Here is a 27,120-nt window from a genome sequence, read left to right as displayed (position 1 = left end):
TTTTCTGGTGAGAGGCCTGGGATCCAGCCCCAGCCAGCCCCCCCACCCCCCACCCCACCGGCCTGTCCGGCCCTGCTGTGGCCTTAGCCCTGAGCCGAGGTCCGGTGGCAGCCTCAGGCAGCTCCCTCGTGCCCTCCCCTCCCAGACAAGCAAGTGATCGGTCTTGTGGAGAACCAGAGCGACTGGTACCTGGGCAACATCTGGAGGAATCACAGGCCGTGGCCTGCCTTGGGCCGGGGATTTAACACAGGTGGGACAGTGGTGGGGGGAGGCAGGAGGGGCAGCCACTTGTCCTCAGGCCCCAGGGACTGGGCAGGGCATAGAATGCTAGGACCCCCCCTCCCCTCCAGGAAGAATAGTGCTGTGGAAAGAACATCGGGAGAAGAGCTGGAAAACAGTTCCAACCAGGGCTGTTTGTGTTAGATGAATTTGGCCAAGCCACTTGGTCTCTCTGGGCCTCAGTTTTCTCATCCATTAAATGGGGATGATTTAACTGGCCCCCAGGATCATGAGTGTGAGAAGATGCTGTGGAGGTGCTCTGTAAGCCATGCAGTGCATCCCCTGCCCCCCACCTCAAGAGGAATGAGTATTGACCAAGGTGGTCCACACTATGTCTAAACAGTCAGAAAATAACCAATAAGTCAAAAAATAAACACTCAAAAGATGCCTTCATGACCCCTGGAGCCAGGAGCTGGATTAGCGCAGGTGGGCATGACAGCCTTTCCCCTGGGCAGGTGTGATCCTCCTGCGGCTGGACCGGCTCCGGCAGGCCGGCTGGGGGCAGTTGTGGAAGCTGACGGCCACTCGGGAGCTCCTCACCCTGCCCGCCACCTCACTGGCAGACCAGGTCTGCAGGAGCCTTCAAAAGAGGGTGGGGGGAGGGGGGGGGAAGGCTCTGAGCCGGGACATGATGGCTGTCTCTGCCCAGGACATTTTCAATGCTGTAATCAAGGAGCACCCGGACTTGGTGCAGCCCCTGCCCTGCGTCTGGAATGTTCAGCTGTCAGACCACACGCGGGCTGAGCGCTGCTACTCAGAGGCGTCTGATCTCAAGGTAAGTGGGGTGGGGTCTGAGCTGTGGGCTCCTGTCCTCCCTGCTCCCGTCCTCCCACCAAAACCTTCCTGGGTTCCAGGTGATCCACTGGAACTCACCAAAGAAGCTGCGTGTGAAGAACAAGCATGTGGAATACTTCCGAAACCTCTACCTGACTTTCCTGGAATATGATGGGAACCTGCTGCGGAGAGAGCTGTTTGGCTGCCCCAGCCCGCCGCCATCTGGGGCCGAGCAGGTGCGAGGGAGCCGCCTTCCCTGGCCGTGGGGAAGCTCTGCTCTGGGGGGACCTGGCCTTGTCTGGGGACCTATCCTGCCCCAGCCCTGCTCCTTCTCTCCCCTCGACGCCCCCAGGTGCAGCGGGCCCTGGCACAACTGGACGAGGAAGATGCCTGCTTTGAGTTCCGGCAGCAACGGCTCACTGTGCACCGTGTGCACATCTCCTTCCTGCCGCACGAACTGCCACCCCCTCGGCCCCACGACGTCACCCTGGTGGCCCAGCTCTCCATGGACCGGTGAGAGTGCCAAGGGCAGCACCAGGGAGCAAAGCATAGGCAGGGGACTGGGAATTTCCAGAAACACCCCCGGAGAGGACGATTTCAATGGGTGGAAGGAAGAGCTCTGGTTGCCTTGTGCTTGAGGAGTTCTGGGATTCGGAGACACTGGCCGTGGTTAAGAGCTTGGGCCTTGGGGATCGTGTAGGTGCCTGGAAACGCCCCTCTGTGGCAGTGGGACCATGGGCAAATCTTAGTATCTCTGGCCTTTGGTGTTCTTATTGGTTATGTGAGAAAGGACCCACCTTGTGAGGTAGATGCGAAGATTAAGACCAGCTTAAAGAGCCACCGGGAAGGTGCTCAGTGAGTCGCTTGAAGTGAAGTCGGTTTGCGGCTGACCTGGAGAGGGGTGCCAGCCGTCTGGGGGCTGGCTGACCACCCCGCTTATCATAACCAGGCTGCAGATGCTGGAAGCCCTGTGCAGGCACTGGCCGGGCCCCATGAGCCTGGCCTTGTACCTCACAGACGCCGAGGCCCAGCAGTTCCTGCATTTCGTCGAGGCCTCCGCAGTGCTCTCTGCCCGGCAGGACGTGGCCTATCACGTGGTGTATCGCGAGGGGCCCCTCTACCCCGTCAACCAGCTTCGTAACGTGGCCTTGGCCCAGGCCCTCACACCTTACGTGTTCCTCAGTGACATTGACTTCCTGCCTGCCTATTCCCTCTATGACTACCTCAGGTGGGCCTGAGGAGGGAGGGAGAGGTGGATGGGTGGGTGTGGAGGGCAGCACCCGCAGAACCTTAGCAAGTATGTGGTTGCCCAGGAAACATCTGGTCCTCAGTTTCCTCTGTAAGATGGGGTTTGTATTGGGGCCGGGGGGGGGCCACCTCCTTTCTCTGGGCTGCTGAAGGAGAGTAGGGGAGGCTGGGACCTGCTTCCCAAAGCAGCTCCAGTTACGTGTGTCTCCTGCAGGGCGTCAGGGCAGCTAGCTCTGGGGCCTGTGGCTAAGAAAAAGAAGGGAATCGCCGCGCCCAGTCTGCCCTCTCCCCCCACAGGACCTCCATCGAGCAGCTGAAGCTGGGCAGCAAGCGCAAAGCGGCCCTGGTGGTGCCGGCATTCGAGACCCTGCACTACCGCTTCAGCTTCCCCACTTCCAAGGCCGAACTGCTGGCCTTGCTGGACTCTGGCTCTGTCTACACCTTCAGGTGGGAGAGGCCGCTGCCCTGCTCCGCTCCGTGTTCCCCCCACCCCCTCACCGAGCTCCTGGTTCAGCTTGGCTGTCTGCCCGTTCCTGCTCCACAGGTACCACGAGTGGCCCCGGGGTCACGCACCCACAGACTATGCCCGCTGGCGAGAGGCTCAGACCCCATACCGTGTGCAGTGGGCAGCTGACTATGAGCCCTACGTGGTGGTGCCTCGTGACTGTCCCCGCTACGATCCCCGGTTTGTGGGGTTCGGCTGGAACAAGGTGGCCCACATCATGGAGCTGGATGCACAGGTGAGGGTGTGCCTTGTTGCCTCCAGGTTTCATTTGAATCCCTCCGGGCCCAGGGAGCTCACTACACCTCAGCACAGCAAGCATGTTAGGCAGTACTGTTAGAAATTCCACGTTTGTGCAGAACTCCCAATTGTCTGCCCTTTGACCCTTACTTTGGCTATAAGGGGCTATCAAATAAGTCTGCTCCCCACCCCCCAGAGCTGTACTCTTCCCCCTCAACCCAGAACCTTCATCCACCTCCCACCCCTGCAGGAATATGAGCTCCTGGTGCTGCCCGAGGCCTTTGCCATCCACCTGCCGCATGCCCCAAGCCTTGACATCTCTCGCTTCCGCTCCAGCCCCACCTACCGGGACTGCCTCCAGGCCCTGAAGGACGAGTTCCACCAGGACTTGTCCCGTAACTACGGGGCTGCTGCCCTCAAATACCTCACTGCCCTGCAGCAGCCCCGAGGTCCCGCCTGATCTCCCCGGGGTCTGTGGCTCACCCCTGCCCCCCACCTTGGCTCCAGCAGGCTCCCTGCAGACACTGGAGCAACCTAGCCACCCCTCCCTCCCTCCTATTTAAATTATTGAAGGTCTCAGTGCAAAGGGCTTGGGCGGGTCCTGGGGGCCTCCCCCTGCCGCTGTAGCTGGGGGCTGGTCTCGCTGTGCCCCAGCTGTTTGGGGGCTGGTTCCCCTATCTTCAACTGTATCTCTTTTTCATAATTAAAAGTTTTTAAAGACCTTTTGCATGTTCCTTCTGGTTTGTGGCATGAGGGTGTGGGTCGGCCAGGAAGGAGCAGCGTCTCCCTGGAGTCACAGGAGGGCCCGGACCCTCCGCTGCAGGCCCAGGATCGGAGGAGCCGTGTCTTGCCCACCCTCCCCTGCCCCAAACCCAACACCATGAGGCTCAGAGACTTTATTTGGCTTTATTTAGTAAAATGTTAAAATAAATAAATACAAATTGATCAGCTGCTCTGGATCCCCCCCACCCCCTCAAAACAAAAATGAAACAAACAAAAACAAAAACTTTGAAGCACAAAACTCCAAATACAAGTTCTACCAAGACTGAAATCACAAAGGGCGTGGACAAGAGACAGGATTGGGGGCTGGCTGGCTCTTTACTGCTCGGAGCTTGCTGACCTCTGGCTGCCCGTCCCGCCCTGCCTGACTGCAGCTCACCCCGGGCTGAGGCCCCAACGACACAGAGGCGCAGGGGCCAAAGCCTGCTGTGGGGGACGGTGGAGTCCTCAGCAGAGGCGCAGGGGCCAAAGCCTGCTGTGGGGGACGGTGGAGTCCTCAGCGGGGAAGGGCCTTGTGGGAGAGGGGAGCAAAGTGGCATTTGTGAGCCCTGCCCTTCCCCTACGAGGGCTGTTTTTAGGAGTTCACCCTGGCTCTCTGGAGGGGGCGACCCCCAGCTTCTTCCCCTTCACTGGGGCCGGAGGGCCAGAGGAATCTTCTCAGGGGCCGCCCCCTCCCTTGGAGAGGACGGCTGTAAGTCAGGGTGAAAATGGGTCTCCTGTTTCCTGCCAAGGGTGCCCAGCTGAGGGGTGGGGGTGAGGCCCACGGTCATTTACACAGAGCAGAGGTGCCCCTATCTGGCGGAAGCCATGGAATCCGGAGAACCCAGGGCCTGGAAAATCCCTGGGCCCACCGTCCATCCTACTACCCAGAAGAGCCTTTTACCCCTGGGGTAAAAGTCTCCTAAATTAAGCCCTTTGGATAAATAAGAAAGACCACGCCCCAAAAGGGAGTGAACGGAGGGAACCGCTTAGAGATTGGGCTGAGAGCCACGAGGGGCTCCGCCGGTCCCAAGAGGAAGTATCGAGATGGCTGGAGGGGCAGCTGTGCACGCAGACCGACTGAGTGAGCTGGAAACAGTCACCCTCCTTTGCGGGGAGAGGCATGGGGGCGGCCGTCGTGCCCATTCATGCTGCCTGTTGAGCCTGAGCCAAGAAGAAGCAGGGACAGGCAGGCCCTGCAGGGAACCCGGGCACTCAGACGGTGCCAGCTGGGGGCCGCTGTGGCCACGTGGCAGCCCCACACAGGGACGGCCCCACCAGGGGCTGCCCCCGGCCTGGCTGTCCCCAAGGGCCTGATGAGGAAGGGAGAAGCAGAACTCTGGATGAGCTCAGCAGAGGGGAGACAAGACCCAGCAGGCCTGTGAAAGAAAAAGGACCTGTGGGCGGCATTGGCAAGAATTGGAGGTGGGAAGATGACGGCAACATGACCTCACTGCCTCCAGGGTGCAGTGCCCGTGCCACCAGACTGGCCTGGGCCAGCGGCTCCGGGGCAGCCTCCTCCTAGTCCTGGACCAGCCACTCCCCAGCCCCTGAAGTGATCGCAAAGCCAGCTGGTTTGAGATGCGTCTGTGAGCAGCTAAGCCCGGGCACGGGGAAGGAGACAGAGGGAAGTGGAGACAGCCAGGTGAGGCAGTCATGAGTGTGTGTCTCAGGTCGTCACAAGCACCCACAGTTCTGGGGGACAGAGAGAGGGTCTTCTCTTGGCAGGACAGTAAAGGAAAAGGAGATGGAGGCGACCGGGGCCTTTTGTTGGCAGTTAAGTAGAGTTTGGGAATTGAGTCTAGAGTGTGGGTTTGGGGGCAGCTCACATCTGCACTTCAGGAAGAATCCGTATCCCAACCCCAGGCAAGGCCAGAGTGTGAGTACTCACAGCAGCAGGCAAAATACTGGTTGATTCCTAGCTCTACCCCGCCGTACTGCCACCCTGCCGATTCTCAGGGGGCTCCTTTCTGAGCAAAGACTTCTAGTGATGATCGTCCCGAACTTCTTTCAAGACAAGATAGGTATTGTGTGGCCCAGACAAGTCAAATGGGAGAGCTCAGGAGCGGGCGTACAGCCTGCTGCTGGGCTCGCACCCTCCGCCAACTATTTCTCCAACTAGTCCAGGCATCTCCAAGGCTCCCTGGCCAGTCGTAGCACCTTGGTTTCTGCAGGAGAAAAGTCCCACTCAGGCAACTTTGCAGCCAGGGTCTGACTCTGAGGCCTGTGGAGCCATCCTCAGCCCCCTAACATTCCTGGAAGAGGAAACAGCCAGTAGACGTGAGGCATATTTGACCTAAGTGTCTCTTTCTCTCTGGCATTTGCTTTCAGGTTTCTAACTGGGATTATCTGGGCCTAACTGGGTGAGGGAGAAATGAACTGGACCTTTTCTGCCTCTCCTAGACCCTGGCCATCAGGCAGTACAGGTGGGCTGCGGCACAGAGCGCCTGCCTTCCTTCTTTGGGCCCAGATAATGCGATGGGGCCAAGATCTCTGGTGGGAGCACACACCTGACAAATTCACTTCCCACAAGGCAAAAGGATCCGAGTCTTTCAGAACCCTGCTTTTCTCAAGAAGGAGACTGGCCGAGCCAAGGCAAGCACAGGCATTGCAGCCACAGGTCACCCGGGAAGCTTGTGAATTCGCGAAGGGCGGTAAACTCCATCTCCTGTACCTGGAGCCAACAGGCCGAGCAAGCGGCTGGAGGTTCAGACCTCTTCAAAGGCAAGACAGACACAAAGGCCTCCCTGGGGCTCTTCGTCTCAGAGACACCAGGTACCCTCAAAACATCTCACTCCTCTGTTCTTTCTAAGCACCAAGGGCTGATGCAGCCAGCCTGCCCCCTGCCCCCTCCCACCAAGGTTCTCGTCACTGGCCAAGTCCTTCGAAGCTGTCCCCCAGACACTCACAATGCTGGTGGCTGAAAGGCTGAAAGCAGCACCAAAGGAAGGGATCTTATTTAGGCACCAGCCTTTTGCTCTAGCAAAATCCGAGGAGACAATGGGGAGGGGAGGGCCCAGATCCCATCCACACTCCGTTTGAGCTTTGAAAACAGGAGCCCAGACCCCTGCTCCAAGAAGAGAGGACTGTCCTTCCCAGGGAGGGCAGAGTGGCAGGAGGGCTCACGCTGCCCCTCAGGGCTGCAGCGTCCAGAGGACAGAAGTCACAGAGACTAGCCCACCAGTCTTGAGACACAAACACAGCAAAATGTCATCATGATCAGCAGGTTCTGTGCTAAAAAATTATAACTACACAGCATTTTCTCCAGTTCTGACACCTTTTTAATAGAAATCACTGTTTTTAGGAAACAAATAGCACTTTTGTAATTTTTTTTTACAATGTTTCTTACCTTGATCTTAATTTAAGTAACACTAGGAAGACCTCAATATCTTTTATTTTCCTTTTTAATTTAAAAAAAAGTTGTTGTTGTTTTTCCCCAGATACAAAGATTTTTGCCCTTGCATAAAAACAGTGCCCCGAACGATGACACAGGACTCACACGGACTCACTGGACCTCACTGACACTATGATTCCTATTCTACCATGCACGGCCTCGACTACCCTTAATTGACTGTCAGCTTGAAAAACAGCTTTTCTATTCCTTATTTTAGTTTTTTGTTACCAAAAAAGTAAAGTAAACAACAAAATAAAACTTTTTCTTAAAGAAAAAAAAATTTAAAAAAAGAGGAAAGAAACATCTCCATTCAGTTCACACACACCTGGGTCGCGTGCTGCTTCGCTCAGAATCTTCTCTTCTTTATAAATATAGAAAAGGGATGGAGCTTGTTTTCAAGTAAAAATCACTGATCCACCGTTCTTCCTTCCTCGACACACACACCCTTCTTCCCTGCCCGGGCGTTGGCCAGCGGAGGCCGGCCCTGCTCGTTCTCGGAGAGGGAAGGTGCCCGGATCACCCGCGGGGATGCGCGCCAATTTGCCAAAGCAGGGAAGGAACGCGGGGAGTGGAGGGGGAGCCCGCGGCGGGAAGCAGGGTGCGAGGGAGAAGGCCGCCCACCTCTCCGTGCACCGGGCCCCTCCCCAGACGGTATGAAATACTGCTTATTTGATATATTTTTCCCACCCCGGCTCCCTCCCAGTCCCTCCCATCCCTCCTCTGGGCACTGGGGTTGGTTAAATCTTGATGTCTTTTTTTTTTCTTTTTTTTTTTTTTTTTTTTGGTTTTATAGTAGTGAAAGTTTAGAAACAGGAAAGCCCACACACTCTTTGGACTCGTCTTCTCTACCTAAACAAACGGCTCGGCAAATAAGGGTCTGAAACCTGCTCTCCTCCCTCGGCCCGTCCCTGCTCCCCACCCAACGAAACAAAAACAAGCCCACGGTGGCTGTGGAGGCTGCTGCAGGCACACACTGGTGTATAATAGAGAGAGTAAATATATTATTTCACTTGGCATGGTGCTGGCAAAGAACCTCCAGCTGGCACTATTTCATGTAACATGGTCCAATCTTCGCGTGTACACACAGAATAGGAAGGATCAATTGGCAAACTCCGGTGCCACCTGGCACAAGCATCTCCTCTCTCTCTGGAACCAAAGAACCAAAAGAATTCCGCACTTTCCAGAAGAAATCCGGCTTTGCTTTTCTAGAGTCTTCAGTGTTTTTGCTCTCCTTGCCGCCGGGACCCCGTGGCTTCTCCCCGTGGGGCGCTGTTATTTAGTCTCATCCCCCTGGGTACAGTTCGCTGTGCAGCTCTGGGAGGAGGGGGAGTGGGCCGGCGTGGAGGTGGCAGCGTTGGCAGGGGGGGTGCAGTCCGGGCCGTTGGAGACGGCCCCCACAGTGGCCTCAGAGTCTACGGGTTTGGAGAGGTCGATGCCGTGGATGAGGCGGATCAGCTGTTTGACCTTCTCCAGGGAGCTGTGCATCTCCTTCTGCCGGGCCAGGATGGTGTTCTTCATTTCCATGCATTTCTGCAGCAAACGAGAAGGGCAGGGGCACTGAGCCTCCACCGCTTTTCCGACAGGCCCGGTGGCCCCTCCGGGTAGGGGAACCTGCTGGCTCGTCCTCTGCTCTGCACCAGAGGGGCCGTCACCACCCAGGGGGAGGAGGACGCCCAACAGGCGGGAGGAAGAGGACAAGTGAGTGGTTTAAAAGCCAACCCTGCTTGAACTAGGACTTAAAGCCGCCTGTGAATGACCACTCTAGGACTACAAAATTACAGTAACTTGAAATCAACATTCCCAGAGCCTCCTGAAGCTGGTTTGGGCAGGTTTGGTATGCAGATGGGCGCTAATACATTCAGGGCTGGACTGAGCTTTCCAGGACAAGGAATGAGCCAGTGGTATGTGGATCTAAGGTGAGGGCCTGCTGAGGATCTCCCGGTCAGCAGGAAATTAGAGCAGGGCCTGGGCTAGCACAGTGATGTTCGAGAGGATCAACGACTACAGCCAACAGAAACGCTTCCGCTCGGTCACGGGCTTGTGGTTTTTTGTCCTTTTGCCCAAGGTCCCCCACCACTGCTGGCTTCTGTCCTAGGCAGGGAAAGGGACGCAAAAGCTGCAGCCATGGGTAGTATGGTGACGAGGGGAAAGCAGCTGAATGGGGCGGCTCAACTGCCACCAAGTTCAGGCTACTACCTGGTGACCATGAGGGTTGAGGCCTCCTCACTCCAACAAGGGGACCTACTCACTGAGAAATAAAACTTGCTCTGGAGGGGCCTCAGACTCTCCGCTGCAAACACAACCCTGGTTCCCACCTGGCCAGGCCGGGCAATGTTCACCTCCGTTACCTGTCCCCAGGAACCTCTTCCTCAGGCAGGTCAGCAACACCTGCACACGCCATCGGTAGCATGCAGATGAAAGGATGGGAGGGGAGGGCCATGCAGAAAGGCCACTAACTAGGACGGCGAGAAAGGCTTCTATGCAGGGGCTGGATCTGTGTCCACCCGGTGCCGGAAGAGGCTCCGCCCCCCTCCCCAAACCCACCCTGGAACACCTGGGGCTGGTGGCCATCCTGCGGTAGCTGCCACTTCTCATCTTCAGCCTGGAGACTAAAAATCCACTCTCAGATCAGATTAGGAGGTTCCAGAGCGTGGGGACAGCACCACATAGCAACTGGCCACCTGCCCAGAGGGCCCAAACTGTAACTGGAGGCAAGCTTGGTGTCCGCCCAACTTCACCGCGGTAATGAGCTGGAGGACCTGAAAGGGCCTCAGGAGCCCCAGTATTGTCATGCGCGTGAAAGGGGCCGTGTCTGCGCCCAGCACTCTGAAGGGATCAGCTTACTTACACTTATAGAATTGCTGAGCTGTTTCACCTTCTGCTCTAGTTGTTCTCGCTCTTGTTTTAGGTCTGAACTCCATTTGAGTAATTTCTGTTTCTCTTCTTCTTTTGCTGAAAAAAACAAAGTAACTCTTTTTAACCATAAATTTTTTGAAAAGGCCACTGTGTTCAGAATGGTGGCCAAGTAGGTATTTTGCCCAAAACTCCCCCTGAGCTCCACAGCCACTGTGCAGAACATGCCCACCTGGACCTCTCCTTTAAAAAAAAAAAAGCTTATTTATTTTTGGGAGAAATAGATAAAGTGTGTGTGAAAGCTGGGGAGAAGCACACAGAGAATCCTAAGCAGGCTCCATGCTGTCAGCACAGAGCCTGATGCAGGGCTTGAACCCATGAACCACGAGATCATGACCAGAGCCAAACTCGAGTCAGACACTTAACCGACTGAGCCGCCCAGGTGCCCCCACACCTTCCCTTTTTCTGTGTACGGTCCGCACGCTAAGACAGCGAGCAGTGGTGTGGGCCTGGCTCTACATAAGTAAGATGCAAATTTCCCATTTTTCCTCCCCAAGAAAAGTACTACACAAGCTTTTCGTTTTGTGCAGTAAAAGCTTTTCATTTTTAACTTTAAACTTCCTTCTGAAAACAAAACGAATGCTGCCTTCCAGTACTTTTTTTTTAAGCAAGGGGAGGCTTACACAAAAGGGGATGCGGATGATCCTTTACCTGCTTTGTAGGCGATATAGGAATGGACAATTGCTAAAGTTCCAGGCCATGGGATTGCTTCTTCCTTCTTCAGCATCTGAAATGAAGATTAGAATTTTACCTTGAAAGGAGGTATAAACACACCCCCCATGAGGTAACAAGTAACGTGTCTGTAGCAATTGGCAGACAAAATCCAGGAAGGATTTATGGTGACCAGGCTTGCAAAACCCCCGAAGTTCCAGATGCTAGTCTGACAGGATGAGGTTCAATGGCAGGAAAAGCCGCGCCACCGGCGCCCCAGCTCAGGAGGAGGCTGGGACCGGGCCGGGCTGCTGATCTTGTCATCTGTGCCGCAGAATGTGGGCCCACGTACTCCGACAGCCAGGACCACCGGCACACAAGCCACAAGCCTGCCCGAGGGCAGCAGCCACTGGCAGGTTCAGCCTTGACCTGCCTGTCTCCATTTTATTTTGTTGTTAATGTTTATATAGTTTTGAGAGAGACAGCGTGAGGGAAGGAGTACAGAGAGGGACAAAAGATCCAAAGCGGACTCCTTGCTGACAGCAAAAAGCCCGACACAGGGCTCGAACTCATGAACTATGAGATCATGACCTGAGCTGAAGTCGGATATTCAACTGACTGAGCCACTCAGGTGCCCCATCTGTCTCAATTTTAGTTTTATATTCCCTCAAAGACACCCTGACCAAAGAAATTAAATATCTGTTCCAAATACTTAAAAGTAATCTAGACCTCGTGTAGGAAATTATCAGAGGGTCACAGAGCAGCGCAGGAAGGGAACAGAAGAGAATGGTCTGTCTCTTCCACCTCATGAAGACAGTAGGAGGAGGACCGAGATGAAAGTGGGGAACCAGGATTCTCCCAAACAGGATTCCGAAGAGCTGAGCAGCATCCCAAAGCTTGCTGAGCTTTCAGGCCTACTTCCAAAACAGGCTGAGACAGCTTAGAATAAAAACACAGAGGTGCAAGGAGAGTTGAGAGAAAGAGACCCGAAACTAAACAGGGAAGAAAGGAAGAGGCTAGGACAGTTGATGTTTGCTCTCAAGTCCAGGGAACAGTAAGCCACTCTACAGCGACTCCTTTTATCCTGGTGACAACACAGGTTAAAGGTGAAACTACTGTTATTTGAGTTAAATAATCACTTGGGCACTTTCCCCTTTAGGGTTTTACTTCTAAAAGAAGAGTCTCGAAACCACACCCTGGGTTTGGACCATTCTTAGAGGCAGAAGCAGGGAATCTCATGGCACTGACGGGGCGAGGCCATGAGAAGAGAAGTCGCTTCAAACGAAGGGAAGCAGTCTTCCCGCCTGCACACCGAATCAGCACCTCAGCAGCAGGACAGAGATCCCTGGGAGGATGGACACTGTGGGAGAGTGCGCTGTCACAAACAGGCCAGAGGTGGCCTGCGGAACCACCAGGAGAGGGAGGAGGCTCTGCCACGTCCCCCCATCCGAGGGGAAGGTGGGTCTTCCTGGCCACACTCTCTCCTCCTCAGCTCACAGCTCTGACTGACCCGCCAGAGTACGCACCTGGTCCTGACATCTGGGACAGATCCACATGCCCTTGGGAATCGTTTTCAGAGGGGGGTCTAAGCAATCCAGGTGATACACACGGGAACACGTGTCACACATGAGCAACTGGCCACTTTTTCTGCAAACGCTGCAGAAGTCCTCATGGATATCACCCTAGGAAATTGAGAGGAAAGGTAAGAGAAAGGATAAAAAAGGTAAAATTTGAATGTTAACATGCATATTCTGGATACGTATGTTTAGGACAATCAGCTGTGTCCCCTCCAACACGTTACCGAAGTATTCAAGGAAAGCAGGAGTTACTGATGGCTCAGCCCCCACCTGCCTCAGAGCCGAAGCTCCCCGGCAGGTATCCTTAAAGTAGAGTTTACGGAAAAGCTGTGTAATCAATCACCGAGGCCCAAATTAATGTTACAGGTGATGGCTCAGCATTTATCATGTTTTGGTAGAGTCCAACCCACAAATCATAAAGTTTCAAGACACTGAAATCCATTCGTTGAAGTGTTCCACAATATGATACAAACAATTCTCATTACCCACCATTTTTCAGGAGAGTTTAGGATTGGGAAAGAGGACAGACAAGGAACGGAAGACGGAATTTTCCTAAACTTTTTGCTTGCTCAGGGAGAAAAAATATAGTGCAAGATCAATGGGAAAAGATTAAGTCAGGAACAAATTAAACTCGCATGAGCCTTCTAACATGAAGAATTTAAAAAGCCAAAGCGACAGCTGACAACCAGTCAGCTCTCTTAAAACCAGTATTTGGACCATTCTATTCTAGGAGGCTTTATATCTCCCTATAAAATACTTGACCAGAGGACACAGACGAGCAGTGCACTCTGCCTGTCTCCCCTCCCCCATCATGGATCGTTCTGGTACTCAGGTAAGTCTGCGAGAACCCTCTGAACAGAAGGCACATCAGAAAAAAAGCAGATCTACTTAAATTGGAGAGGAGAACACCAGGGGGAAAAGAGTATTTGGGTAAAAAGTATTTTTCTGCAAGTCGATCGCTGGCCTGTTCTGGGAACGGGATGGATAAAGACCCGAGGGAAGGGAAGACTGAGGAAGGGCCATGTCGGAGACTGGCCAATAGAGCAGCGCCACAACCTGGAGCAGACCCCTTTTCGCTTTCAGTGTGCTCATTCAGATTTCTAGGCTATTCTGCCAGAAGACCTCACAGAGAAAATCCACACAGGAAGCAATGACACAGAGGCCATGCTCACTTCTTGCTTTCTATCACATAGGACACCTCAACCACCACTGCTGAAGGCGCAGATCTCCCCAGACCTACAATTTCTCTCTCAAGAAAAAGAAACTCTCTATAATTCACTAGGGTATCCAGAGCCTAGAAAACCAGCTGCAGTAGGTTGGAAGATAATCAGAATGTGGGCAGATTTTAACCTTCCTTAGTAGAAAAATATTATCTCTGGGCAAAAAAACCCCTAAAAACAAACAAAACAAAACCTCAGTATACGAGCAAAAATGCTGAACGAGAACGCAGCCTCACAGTCCAGCTTCCAGACGGCAAAAGAGGTCAAGGTTTCATCTGTCGATTAACTTTCTTTTCTCATTCTTAAAATTAGGCTGAAGGGCACTCTTCTCTAGAGAAGCGGTCTTTCTTGTGTCTTTCTGTGTCAGTCTGCATCTTTACGAAGTGTATAAAAATTTTAAAGTTTCAGAGGCTGTTTTACATAAATTGTGATAAACTGTCAGTGATGAAGTAAACAAAACAAACTGGACATCTTATTATGTTGAGTAAGGAGCTCTCTGCTCATTTTCCTTTCCTCCCGAGTAAGGAGCGCGTCAAGGAGAGGACGGGGGAGCATGTGAATAATCTAAAGGAAAGACGACCTCCGATCCTATTCCCACATTCTAGAGCAGCACTTCTTTGCCTGTTTGCTGTCAGGACCCCTTTACACTCTTAAAACTACTAAGGACCTCAAAGAGCTTTTGTTTATGTGAATTATATTTGTTGATATTTAATATATTTGAAATTTTAAAATTCTCAATTTTGAAATAATTATAGAATCACAGGACGTTACAAAAATAGTGTGCTGAAAACTTATAAAGCCCCAGAACACACAAGAGCACATCTGACTTATGACACCGTCACATGCCATGTGTTATCTGGAAAATTCCCTGGTTACTCTTGAGAGGAGGAGAATGAATATGGCAAAGAATAGTTCGGTAATATCATGAAAATAGTTTTGACCCCTGAAGAGTCTCAGGGACCACACTTGGGAGAACTACTGACCGTAGAAATGAATAACAAAATGCCACGGTATAGATTTTATCTACGCAGAATTGGTCCTCTGCTTAGCTTAAAGACAGCAGAAGATTCCCACGGAGGTGCTGCTCTAGGTTGAAAGGCTCCGTCTCTGGTGACTAACTACTACCATAAACCCAATGTTAAACCTCAAGATGGCTGACCCATGATACTTTGCGGGGAGCTGCAGATGAATGGTTTTTGGGAACACCCTGGCTAGATCAACTGCAATTTCATCATTTGCTAAAAGAATTTTATAACTATGTCCACACATCTTCCCTTCTCATAAAATGACAGTGGCAACAAGGTATGTCCTGAGGATTAGCACCTGGCTGGGTTTTGTATTCCAAGTCCTTCTAGATGGTTATTGATTCTCAGGAAATCCTTCCTCTCAACTGTGATTGTTTAATTAATGTTGTTGGGGCTTGTGCTGCCCAGCAGCAAGCATACAGAAAGTCCTGTGTGTTGATTTTAATCACTGCCACTGTTGAGATATGATAAAAGTAGGAGTCAATTATCTTTAAGAAATCCATTCCACTAGGTTTAACCTAGGAAATTCTAGCATATTTAGTGGTTTAAGAAAAGCTTTAAAAGAAAACCTTTGGATTTCTAAAAAGAACAGTGTTTGCACTTTAAGACGAAACCTGGCAAAAGCTTTTCCTTTGTGATTTGATCTGAGTAGATCCTTTGGGTTCAGTCTCTCCAAGAAAGCCATAAACCCCCATCAGCCAAAAGCACAAAAACCAAAACAACAACGTTTAGGAAAGAGACTCTCGCGCAGAGCCACAAAATCCTCTGGCCCCAGCACTTACGCACCCCCCTTAGGAGACCCCCACCAGGAGGTTATGAGCTGGTAATCCCTTTGGCAATGCTTCGGCCGAAGAAGAGTTGGGACAATCTTCGGTGCCAGCAAACAGGGTTTCTGACCGGGACTCCTGGTACTCATGATGCAGGACAGGAGAGCACCTTTATCAACTACTAGTGCCAACGGTCAGGCAGGCGGGATGAAACGCTGGATGTTGAGAGCAAGGCTGAGTCTTTAGTCACCATTTGTGTCCAAGGAAGGATGTCGGCCAGGGAACAGAACTCTAGTATGACTGGGTCCTCCAAAAAGGACACTTCCTTTGCTGCTTCTGGGATTTTCACTCAGAACGTACATATGGTGTTCTTTCATTCTTTGGCAAAGGGCAGACCATCAGTAAGCACTGAGAACCTTCCAGTTCAAGGGACATTTTACCCTAAAGACAAGCTCTGTAATCCACACAAGAAATGGGACACGTACAAAATGAAACTCTGGCTTTCCCTCCTCAAACCCGCCCCTCTTTGCCTCCCCAGTAAATGACAGTTTCATGCTAGTTCTAGTTGCTTAGGCCAAACACTTTGGCTCCCCCCTGGACTACTCTCTTCTTCTCACCCCAACATCGAATCCTGCTGGCTCTTTGAAACATATGCAGACTCGGCCACGTATGTCCATCTCCACCACCCTGTCAGGCCACGCCATCAGCAGCTCTTGCCCAGACGGCTGCCCCCGCCTCCTCACTCCTCTCCCTGCTCACATCCTGTCCTCTCCACAGTCTCTTCCCCAAGTGTCAGACACAGGGATCCTTTTAAAATCCAAGTTGATTTTAAAAATAGTAAATGTGGACAAGATCACCAAAGGATGGTAAAACCATCGGTAAGTTTGTTGGAGAACCGGCTATTTATAGAGACTCAAAGCGATCTCTGCCAGAGAAAATGAGCACCTTTACAAGTGGAAAAATTTGATGAGATCTATCTTAATTAAGAGATAAAAGCTAACTTCACCAACAATGGGACAGACTGACTGACAACACACGCCACTTGTGATGCCCTGGGGACTCCCCGGCACTTAGTGTTCCTACAAAAATGCATACCCCGAATCTACTCCTGAGGAAACAGTGAGACCATCCAAGTGGAGGGACACCCTACAGAACAACTGTCCTACCTTTTAAGAAATGTCAGTGTCACAAAAGAAAAGAAAGGCCGAGAAACGAACCAGGGTAAGGAGAAGAAAGAGACAATATCAAGAGTGATCTTGATGACACATATCAAGAGTGATCTTAAACTGGATTCGGAGCAGTTAAAAAACAAAGTGCCACTGAGGCAATTATTGAACAACTGGAGAGTTCTGTATATGGCCTATATAATAATATTTACTTAATATTAACTGTCCTCAGTTTGGTAACTGTGACAGTATCAGAGACTACCTTTGTTCTGAGAAGATAATATGCTGAAGGTTTTTAAGGTGAAGATTTATAATGTCTGCAACTTCTTAACTAGTTCGGCAAAAGTGAGAGAGTGTGTGTGCGCGCGTGTTTATGTGCGGGTGGGGGGAGCATATATAGCAAAATGGTAACAGTCAGTGAATCTAGGTGAAAGATATACATTTGCCTTTTGTATTTTATTGCAACTTTTTATAGGTTTGAAAAATTACGTCGCCCCTCTAACTCAAACGCCTCCAGTGGTCCCCCATTTCACTCTGAGTAGAAGCCCCAAGGCCCTGCACCCTTGACGCTGCCACCTCTGGGGTCTCCTCTCCCACCACCTCACCGCCCCCTCTGCCCAGCCACCCTGACCTTCTTGCTTTCCTCCACCCCACGTACACGCCCACCTCAGGGCTTCCGCACTGCTGTTCCCTCTGCACTGCTGTTCCCTCTGCACAAAGCACAGAATGCCGCCTCCCCCCACAGTGCTCACACAGTTCACTTCCTATTGGAGAGGCCTTTCCTCTTCATAAAATAGGAACTTGCTGCTACAACTCCTTATCCCCTTTATTCTGTCCCAGTTTTCTTTACAGCACTTATCACTATGTCTTTTATATGTTCATTTGCTCGTCACCTGCCTCTGGCCCTGTAACAGAATATACGGACAATACAAAACACGGGCTACCCGAGGGCAGGGACGGGGTCTTGTTCCCTGTTCCACCCCCGGCCTCAGTAACCGCACTTGCGCGGCAGAGTAGTAGTGCTCAGTATTTGGTGTGAGTGAACTCACTGCTTTGTAAATGCTCATTTAAAATCTTAGGGCACCTTATGGGGAGACTGGGTGGCTTAGTCGGTTAAGTGGCTTCGGGTCAGGTCATGATCTCACAGCTCTGGAGTTTGAGCCCTGGTCGGGCTCGGTGCTGACCGATCAGAGCCTGGAACCTGCTTCGGATTCTGTGTCTCCCTCTCTCTCTGCCACACCCCTGTTTGTGCTCTGTTTCTCTGTCTTTCAAAAATGAGTAATGTTAAAAAAATATTTTTAAAAATCTCAGGGCACTTTATAGAGAACTAATGGTTGCCAGAGGGGAGGTGGGGGGTGGGAAATGAGTGAGACAGATGAAGGGGATTAAGAGAACGCTTATCTTGATGAGCACTGAGTAATGTACAGAATTGTTGACTCACTATCTTGTACACTTGAAACTAATATAACACTGCATGCTAACTATGCTGGAATTAAAATTTTAAACTTAAAAATAAATAAATAAAAACAAGAAACAGAAAACTAAAATCTTAGGGCACTAGTTTACAATCCTGCAGGATCTGCATGGCCAGCCACTAATCTATCTATCCAACATTTTTTCAGGAACCTTGTTTAATCAATTCTGATGAATAAAGTTGCTTGAAAGAAAAGTTTTCCACTTCTTAAATTCTACCTGAAGCAGGAATCAAGGACTGCTAGGGGAACATAGGCCTTGGTCATTTGCCTCACCCCAAAACATGGATGGTGGAAAACTGAGCACCTTTCAATTTTATGAGCTAACTTCCCACCCCGTCCCCCTTTCTGAGAGCTCATTCACAGCAGATCACATCCACGGTTTAAAGACTGATTGAGCCTCCTGATGTTGTACGTGATTCTCAAGGACATGGCAGGACCTTACACGGTATGCGGTGTCCTGTCGGGATTACTGCTGTTCCAGGGTTAGTCAAGGAGATGCGGCTGGCAAGGAGACAACATATGATAACGGCTTCCCCAGTTTAAGCTCTCAGGAAGAGAGCGTGCTTTTCCCAAGTTACTTACGTCTGTGGAGGTGGGGCTGGGCAGGGACACAGGCTGAACAGGTGCAGGGAAAGTGAATGTGGTCTCTGTCTTTTCATTTTCAGGGGAGTCAGGATGACTGGATGGGGGGGATGTTGGGGTAAGGGCTCCAAACCCCAGCACTGCATTGTATTTTGGAGGACGACCTATATACCAAGAGAAGGGAACAAAAGGGAAAAAGGGGGAGGGAAAGAAAGGGGGAAAAATGATCTTACATACCTTTGGCCAGTGTTCCTCATTGGCTAGCATGGAAAAGGAAGTGAGGTAGCAGACAGAAGGTTAATACAACAGTCCCAGAGAGAGGAAAGGAAGCAAAGATTTAAATGTCATTAGAAACAACTGCATGAGTCTCAAAAGAAAGGAGGATAGGAGAGCCTCGGAGAATGACAGGAGTGGCTGCGTCATGTTAAAGGCGCCTGGCCTGGGGCAGATCACAGTGACGCTCCTGGACTAATACAATTTCATATTTCTCATGTGAGAGCAAGATGTCAAAGTTCAACGGGGGTCAAAACTAGGAATAAGGATTTGTTTTTCCATCTCTTCTATATATTGTTCTCCATAACCATCCTTCTCATTAGTGCTTCCCAGTTCCCACAATTATATTCAAGATTTGTTTTTCCTTTTCTCTCCTATCTATATTTTGGTCATTTCACTGCTTGGGAGGGTGGAGAAAGGCAAACTGAGGAGGCAAAATTCAAGTGACTATTCTTACCCCTTTGCTAGCAGAGCCAGCAGGAAATATGTCCTGGCGCAAGCTGGAACCTAAGAGCTAAGAAGATGCTCTGAGCCTCACAATGACTGTAAGTGGGTCCGGAGTCAGACACCACCCCTGGCTGACCAAGAACTGTTTCCCCTCTTCCATCACAAACATTCTGTAAGCTAAACGTCTACAGACTGGGCCTGCCACAGAAGCTCAGGAACCCTGCTGGTAGGCAGATCTGAGCCAGGGCATTGGGGTTCAAGCCTCATGCCTACAGAGGATCTAAAAATGGGCCTGATGGCTATGGCAAGACTGGCCAACCACTCACTCCTGCCTTATGATACATCCAAGCCAGGATCCTTGTCACAAGGGCCAGGATCAAAGCTTCTAAGCTTTGGGTGATCAAAAGTATATGTTCAGCACACCAAAATGAAAAGAGAAAGAAAAAAAAAAGCCAGAGAGGCTCACAACTCCCTACAAGCACTGGTGAAGGGTACAGAAGATCACAACTTTGCCAACAGTTATAATTTACATCGGATCATGCACGAGAGCCATGATTCTGTCAGACATCACACGAATACTACCTATCTGTGTTGAACTGGCAATGTCGCAGTACAAAGACAGATCACACGGGCTGTCTTTTCTAGGGAATCAGGGCTGCCCAAAAGGGGAAGTAAAAGATGAATGTTCTTTGTTTACCCACAGAAGCACATCCTAGGCATTATGAATACAAGCTTTCATCCCCTGACCTTGGCAAGTGATGTCAAGGTCTTTCTGGCTTGTTTAACCCCCCACCCTCTTAGAAGATACTCCTCACCAGCAGACTAATTAACTGTGGCTTCTGACTGAGGGCTCCTTTCTGAGAACTGGGTCAGAGGTCACTAAAATTGCCAAAATTAAAACCACAAAAAATAACCACGGCACTGGTTCCTGTGGCACAGGAATCAACAGGAAGCAATGACGTGGGGTTTCCCGGGGAAGTATTTTTGGCTACTTACAGGACAGGGCTAATGGAACATTAGAATGGGTCACTGAGGGTGGGTATGCTATCTCGGGTGAGGAGGTGGGAATGGTACAGCCGTAGCCTTGACCAAAGCAGACAAAAGAAAAGAGTGTGGACAACCTCCTAGGCTTCCAATGGCTCCTGAGATGGTGCATGCACATGCAAAAATTAGTATGCCACTCCACTCACTGTGCAACCTTTCTCGCCTGGAACTGTAATTCAGGGACACATTATCAGGTGGAGAAAGGGACCTTGGGATATATTACTGACATCAAAGAACAATTTCAGAACCCTATTCATGAGCTCAAACTCTCAGCTAATAAGACCTATTTAGACCTGCCCACGAGTTAAGGTGCAACGCCTGCCCTGGGAGGTCTGAAATATGGGGATGCAGCTCTTTAGGAACTTCTGCTTCGGGGAGCCAGTTTTGACAATGACCTTCCCTTCCTTAGCTGGAGATGTCCTCAACTTACAGATTCTAAGTTCTCGGGGTGGCCCCCTCTCTCCTTCCTGGAAAGTCTGCGGCTCACAGAAACTCGAGTCACACTGGTCTTGCTGGCAGCAGGATGACTTAGACACTACTAAGAACACCTTAGCAACAGCAGGGCTCTGTTACGCTCAAGGATGCTAAAATGCTTCCTTTCACACAATGTTCTGTTCCCTGTGCTATTCATGGACAGCCTGGTGGGCCTGGGGCAGAAATGCTGTATTAAGCCATTTCCTTGAGTCAGCCTTGCCAGAATCCAAGGAAAGGCAACTGTTGATTCAGTATACAGAACTCTAATAAGAAATCTCACTGTCCCCCCCACCCCATTTTCAGAGAATGACAATAACAAAACTATTTTCAAGGGATTTAGGAGTTAGGCTCTAGGACAAGTGGGAGAAAGGGAGGGGAAGAAACACAACACAGAAAGCAGAAGCAACAGCGAGGGAGAGCTACAAAAAGGTACTCACCTCTCTTCCGGGTCCCAGGATGCATTGTACTGTTCAGGTATGTGACCGCACTCTTCTTACGCTTTGAGGATTGAAGAAGGAAAGGTAGCTGGTTGAATAGCACGGTTACTACTGATACTGGCACGCGCTATAGACCAAGCACTGCACGCCTGTCCACAAGCCAACGCATGAGTGCCAGTCACCCCAAGGTCGCAGTGCTAAATGGGCTTTATTATATACACTTGGCTCTGAGAGAATATTCCAGAGAGGTCTGCCTCTGCTTCAGATGACAGCTGCACGAAGCCAAGAGGAGTTACATTTTTAAGGTAGGTTTGCATTTGCTCAAACTTAGGGAGAAAACTAAGGGGAAAGCAGTGAATAATAAAACCGAAATAAGATGATCAGCCAGAGAAAAACCCTTCACTTCACAAAGCGGGCCATGCATGATCCGCGCTGCTCTTCGGCAGGCTTTCAGAGGGGAGGCGATGACAGACACCGTGACCCACACCAGACAGTGAGGGGGGGCCAAGTCTGGCCAGGAGTACCTCTGGCTCAAAGACCGCTCCACTGTACACCGGGTTTGCTGTTGTTCTTCTTTTCCGCTCTTGCCTCTTGCTTTGGATTTCTTGGGAAAGCAAAAGGTTTGAATTAGAAGAGAGGTGTGGAGAACCTCAAAAATTTAACTTCGTTTTTCATCGTTTGGTTTTTCTCACAACAAATCAAAAACAGGGGCAAATCTCTTTATTTCACTGCAGCCTCAGCAGAGGCAAGCATGCCGCTGGGAGCAGATACGTAAGACCATCTAGGCTCACCTCTCAGAAAGTAAGACCATGCTGTCCTACGATGTGGCTCTCTGTGACCAAGAGCTTAACAACAGGCAGTGCGTGTAAATAAGCTGTCCTCATCTATTTTTAGATCCCTGTAATATAGGTGTGGATGAACTTTATCCATAGACCTAGACTGAGTAACCAGAGTTCACCATTCTTGAATTAAATAACTAGGGCAGGTGTAGCCTTGTAACTGTTCTTAAGATTCTGATAACCCAGAGTGACTGAAAAATACAGACAAAGACTTGTCAGAGGGGCATTTGATACTCCACGTTGTCAGGATTTTAAAAAAGTTACTTTAATACAGGAAGCTGGGGAGTAGTCCCTGGATAGCAGTGTTGGGAACAACGGGGCGGGGGGGGGGGGGATGAACATTAGATAGAGGAAAGGCAAGTTTGAGTCCAAAATAAAGTCCACACTAGTTGAGTCATACTCTATTGGCGTTCAATAGCCTATTCTACGTCCTAGCTATAAATTCAACCCCATTTTCAAAAACAAAGCTCTGGGCCAGAAACAAGGCAGCACACGAATATCTTCTCTTACCTTCTAGATGGTCATGTGTTACCAATCCTAGAGACACCATGAAGGCAAGTTTCTGTGCCAGAGAAACAAGAATGTACTTCAGTCTGGGTTCTCACAAAGCCAACTGCATGTTCCTAGTTAGATTCCTAGGCAAAGCCAGTCCAGCAGGCTGGTCACTTGAAGGAGGCCAGGCTCAGGTTATCAAAGAAAAGACACCTTCTGGAGCCACTCTGGAGGCTTTCTGGTCTTGCAGGGATCAAAAGAGAAGGACGGGGGCCCGCATGTTCTTCTTTCTCAATGACAGAGATCAGTATCTTTGAGTGCCCTAAGGTTTTCTGTTCTGGTTTTTGTTTTCCAGAAACAGCCTCTTAGATGGGAAGACAATTTAACACTCAAAAAAATACAGAGGGTTACAAAGAGCCTCCCATACAAGAAGCTCCAAATTCCAAGTATTTCACTTGTCCTAACAGGTCAGGGGTTCTAACATTCTTACCACCAATGACTGGACAGTGCTAACTCCAAGCTAAATGAGTTTTAGGAACAACAGCAGATGGTTCTGCTTAATACTGTGATTTTTAAATCAGACATGGACCTAAACAACACAGAGCAATCTTTGTTTGGAGACCTCTCTGCGCCAGGGCTCCATCAGAAGTTAAACTGATTGGAATACTGAACCCCAGGGGCGCCTGGGTAGCTCCGTCGGTTAAGTGTCCGACTTCAGCTCAGCTCATGATCTCACAGCTTGAGGGTTCAAGCCCTGCATCGGGCTCTGTGCTGACAGCTCAGAGACTGGAGCCTGCTTCGGATTCTGTGTCTCCCTCTCTCTCTGCCCCTCCTCTGCTCATGCTCCGTATCTCTCTGTTTCTCAATAATAAATGTTATAAAATAATTTAAAAAAAAGAATACTGAACCCCAAAGCTGGAGCATTAGATGATGAAAGCTGGAGGGAGCAACGAACTGATTCCTGTTTTGCTCTGTGGTAACATGTGGTCTGGAAAGCACATCTTCATTTGCATTCAGTTGCTCAATATGCCAAATAATACATCATCAATTTCTCTCACAGATAACAAAGAACATCATCCATCAGTTGTTAGGAGACATATTCCTATAGAGTTGTTCATATCACAGTTTGGTCTTTAAAAATCCTGATCTTTTATCCTCAACATTCAATACTATGATATTTTGGCCTGAAGTGATAGATTCATGCTATTTAAGATACTGAGTGTTTTAGGGAGAAACAGTCCCTGAACAAGCCACTTGAGAGCACAGAAGTGTCCTTTACTGGTACTCTCAGAGTTCTGAAGAAATGTTTTTATTTTATTTCTTATTTAAGGGGGCGCCTGGGTGGCTCAGTTGATTAAGCTTCTGACTTTAGCTCAGGTCATGATCTCACAGTTCATGGGTTCAAGCCACACATCGGGCTCTGTGCTGACAGCTAGCTCAGAGCCTGTAGACTCCTTTGGATTCTGTGTCTGCCTCTCTCTCTGACCCTCCCCTGCTTGTGCTGTCTCTGTCTCTCAAAAATAAATTTAAAAAAAGAAAAAAAAATTTAGGACAAAGAACTTAGGTGGGCACCTATGCCCCTGACGGCCAGGGTACTTTAGCAAGCACCCTTGGGACTTGCAGCCATGCCGAAATGGCATACATTTTGTGACTGGCAATTAGCTACATTCCAACTTTCCACTACTCTTCACAACTTAATCAAGATAAGAAGGCTGTCTGCCAACTGCTCTCTGTTAACAAAGCAGTGTGTGGACTGACACACAGAGGCACCTCCTTTTGATCAAGTAACACTGCTCTTCTTGGCCAGTCACATCCAACTCATCTTGACCAGCTGGATGAAGCTCACAAAAAAATTATTAGGTGAAAAAAAAATCTCCTCTCCTCTGTGATAGATTTCTAGTGAAAGGAAATACAAAGTTGTCAAGAACTTCTGCCTCATCTACGTATCACACGTTTGCCAAGAACTAATTTATTCTCCCGATGGCAGTGATTTCACCAGTTAGAAGTGCAATATCCACCACTACACTCGGGGGGTTTGCTTGCGCACACTAGGCCACCCACGGAAGACATCCTCTGGCTTCCTTTGATAATTCTGTGGATGACTTCGTAAGTTCCTCAGCAATTTGCATCACTGGTACTTCTTTCTGGTTCAAGTTTTGATCCCTTTTTTAAAGATAAGTTAAAAATTAATCCATTTCATATCAGAAAGAATTATAATTTGTACTTGTCTTGAAAAAACCTGAACTTGACTTAATAAATCACTGCCTAAAGAAAAGACATGAGGCTCTGATGGCTTCATGCCACTCACTCACTGAAGGGTTTCATTAAAAAGAAGGCACTGAGGACACAGGGAAATAGACTGCTGGTCTAATGAAATCCAACTATTGGCGCTTCATCATCATATTACCGATACACATTCTTCTTTTAGAGCTGCTTATGCAAAAGCCAAACTAAAAAATTCTCTTGTCTAAGGAACACATGAATTTATATTCTGTATTTGTACCAGTCCTGTTTGCTACCTGAGTTTGTAACTCTATCGTAGGTTACGTACAGATGTTACTATTTTCATCCCTACTGTTAGGCTTCAGCGAACTACTTTTGGGCTACTGATTCATTTGGGATTTGAGAACCTGGTGCAATATAATGGTAGTAACAAAAGTGCACATGTAACAACTATGATCAGTAACATAAGCAGACCTCAGCTGAGTGAACTGCTGGACCTCTTGGAAACGTTGGCTGAGACAAACACCACAGAATTATCAGGAGGAATGCAGTGGGATACCTGGGAAAATGATCGCTAATCTTCCATTTCAAATTTGTAAGCTGTGCATGAAATGCCTGCCTGCCAGCTCAGGGACACTCATGGACACAATCTACCTCAGGCCAAAGCGACTTGGTGATTACATTATTGAATCGTGTGGAAGCATAAGAAAGGGAAAATCAAGTGATTCGGAGAGCAAGCGTCTCTCCTGGTTTGTGAGAAGAAGTCACATCTTATAGACTGAGCCATGCCTTGGAGGGCGAGGCCTACCTGAGGGTTCTCCTCCCGCTTTGGTTTGGGTGCGGCAGGCGGAGTGACAGTACGGCTCTCTGTTTGCTTCTCATCTGCTTCCGTGTGGGATTTAATGGTCTGGGGAAGGAAAAGTTAAATGGAAATTCAGAATTCACTTTTCATTAAAAAAAAATGAAAACACAATTTGACTACAGACAGCAAAGAAGAAAAAAAGAACATGCTCACATTGGAAACACATTAATAAAGGAGATAATATGGATTACACTTTGGAATGGGGAAAAGTAAAATTTAACGCCCTAGCTGAAATAATTAAATTGTATAACTAGAGTAGATATGAATCTGTAACTGTAATAGTCTAAATTACACAAACAGAAAAATCTACAGCTTAATTCCTATGTATAAAAACTAGTATAGGATGCTCTGATTTCAATGTATATTAGGATGTAGGGACAGTTTTCCAGAGCGAGCCCATTCTGGTTACATACGGGTCAAACTCCAGTCCATTGCAAGCTTAAGATCTGAATAATGTTAAAAAATAAATCTTGCATACACATTCTTCTATTTCCAGTTCCAACTATCACCTAAGGGAAGAGGCAGAACTACCCTCCACTGGGATATTTAACATCTGCCTGTAGCATCCATTAGGAGAGAGGCACTTGCCAAGAAAAGATCATCTTGTAAGAGGCTAACAATCCGACTACTCCCAACTCTGTCTTCCAGATGCATCCACTCCAACAAAAGAACACTAGTAGCTTATCATCGTCAAGAACAATGGCACCCAGCGAACTGGTAGACTTGGCTTGCATTACTATTATTATGATCCAGGGGCTAATTCATTTTGTGAACCCCTCTGTAAATACTGAAATGATATTAGAATAGTGGGTATAAAACTGGGAACACAAACCTACTTTTTCAAATTAAAAAAAACAAACATGTGGATGCTAATGGTCTTTTTGTATGGCAACAAGTAATTAAATAAACGAGGGTAAAACTGTGAATACTGATGAGTAGGATTCCGTCCTGTAAGGACAGCAGAAGTTCTCAAAAATCATTATGTTGTGAAATATGCTACTAGATCCTAAGGACAAATACAATCACAAAGATCTTTCACTTTCCTAGCCACTTCGATATTTTCCTTCTGCTGCTCATATTATTACTTTAGGAGAATGTGAACATCTGCCTTCTCAATACTGTGGCAAACACTGTCCTGGGGCAAATGCTGATAGTTTTTTAATGTTTATACTATACTTATTTATTTTTGAGAGAGAGAGAGCAAGTGAGCAAGGACATGTGCGAGCAGGGAGGAGCAGAGAGAGGGAGACAGAGAATCCCAAGCAGACTTGGTGCTGTCAGTGCAGAGCCCGATGCAGAGCTCGAACCCACGAACCGTGAGATCATGACCTGCGCACAAACCAAGAGTTGGACACTTAACCTACTGAACCACCCAGGTGCCTCTTGATATTTTATATTTGCCCAATGCCCTATTCTATTTCCTCCTCTCTATGATAAGCTACTTGAGAGAAGACGCT

General features: G+C 49.2%; 2 protein-coding genes across 15 annotated transcripts in view; one reads left to right on the top strand and one right to left on the bottom strand.

The window, feature by feature from the left end:
* Window positions 1-3,764, top strand: part of LARGE2 (LARGE xylosyl- and glucuronyltransferase 2) — a 5,427-nt gene extending 1,663 nt beyond the window's left edge. Inside the window, exons 5-13 of the mRNA XM_029915537.1 lie at window positions 146-250; window positions 735-847; window positions 929-1,054; window positions 1,134-1,289; window positions 1,406-1,566; window positions 2,003-2,281; window positions 2,599-2,748; window positions 2,846-3,041; window positions 3,294-3,764. Of these exons, the coding sequence (XP_029771397.1) occupies window positions 146-250; window positions 735-847; window positions 929-1,054; window positions 1,134-1,289; window positions 1,406-1,566; window positions 2,003-2,281; window positions 2,599-2,748; window positions 2,846-3,041; window positions 3,294-3,503 (1,496 nt within the window). The 3' untranslated portion in view covers window positions 3,504-3,764. The remainder of the gene's footprint in view (window positions 1-145; window positions 251-734; window positions 848-928; window positions 1,055-1,133; window positions 1,290-1,405; window positions 1,567-2,002; window positions 2,282-2,598; window positions 2,749-2,845; window positions 3,042-3,293) is intronic.
* A 171-nt stretch (window positions 3,765-3,935) lies between these two features.
* The window catches only part of PHF21A (PHD finger protein 21A), a 191,786-nt gene continuing 168,601 nt past the window's right edge, over window positions 3,936-27,120 (bottom strand). For 8 of the 14 annotated variants that reach the window (XM_029956072.1, XM_029956071.1, XM_029956078.1 and 5 more), the window contains 9 exons: window positions 25,610-25,708; window positions 22,597-22,648; window positions 21,772-21,851; window positions 21,248-21,335; window positions 18,573-18,736; window positions 12,287-12,442; window positions 10,761-10,836; window positions 10,045-10,148; window positions 3,936-8,726 (listed from right to left, as the gene is read on the bottom strand). In XM_029956072.1, coding sequence (XP_029811932.1) covers window positions 8,469-8,726; window positions 10,045-10,148; window positions 10,761-10,836; window positions 12,287-12,442; window positions 18,573-18,736; window positions 21,248-21,335; window positions 21,772-21,851; window positions 22,597-22,648; window positions 25,610-25,708 — 1,077 coding nt within the window. In that variant the 3' untranslated portion in view covers window positions 3,936-8,468. Of the gene's footprint in view, window positions 8,727-10,044; window positions 10,149-10,760; window positions 10,837-12,286; window positions 12,443-18,572; window positions 18,737-18,809; window positions 18,833-21,247; window positions 21,336-21,771; window positions 21,852-22,596; window positions 22,649-25,609; window positions 25,709-27,120 lie in introns of all 14 variants that reach the window. The other 6 variants (XM_029956082.1, XM_029956084.1, XM_029956083.1 and 3 more) reach the window with 3 other exon arrangements.

The sequence above is a fragment of the Suricata suricatta genome, chromosome 11 (genome assembly GCF_006229205.1).
Source record: "Suricata suricatta isolate VVHF042 chromosome 11, meerkat_22Aug2017_6uvM2_HiC, whole genome shotgun sequence".
Classification (NCBI taxonomy): Eukaryota; Metazoa; Chordata; class Mammalia; order Carnivora; family Herpestidae; genus Suricata; species Suricata suricatta.
Note: the sequence above shows the minus strand (reverse complement) of the source record. Positions and strands in the feature narration are given on the sequence as shown.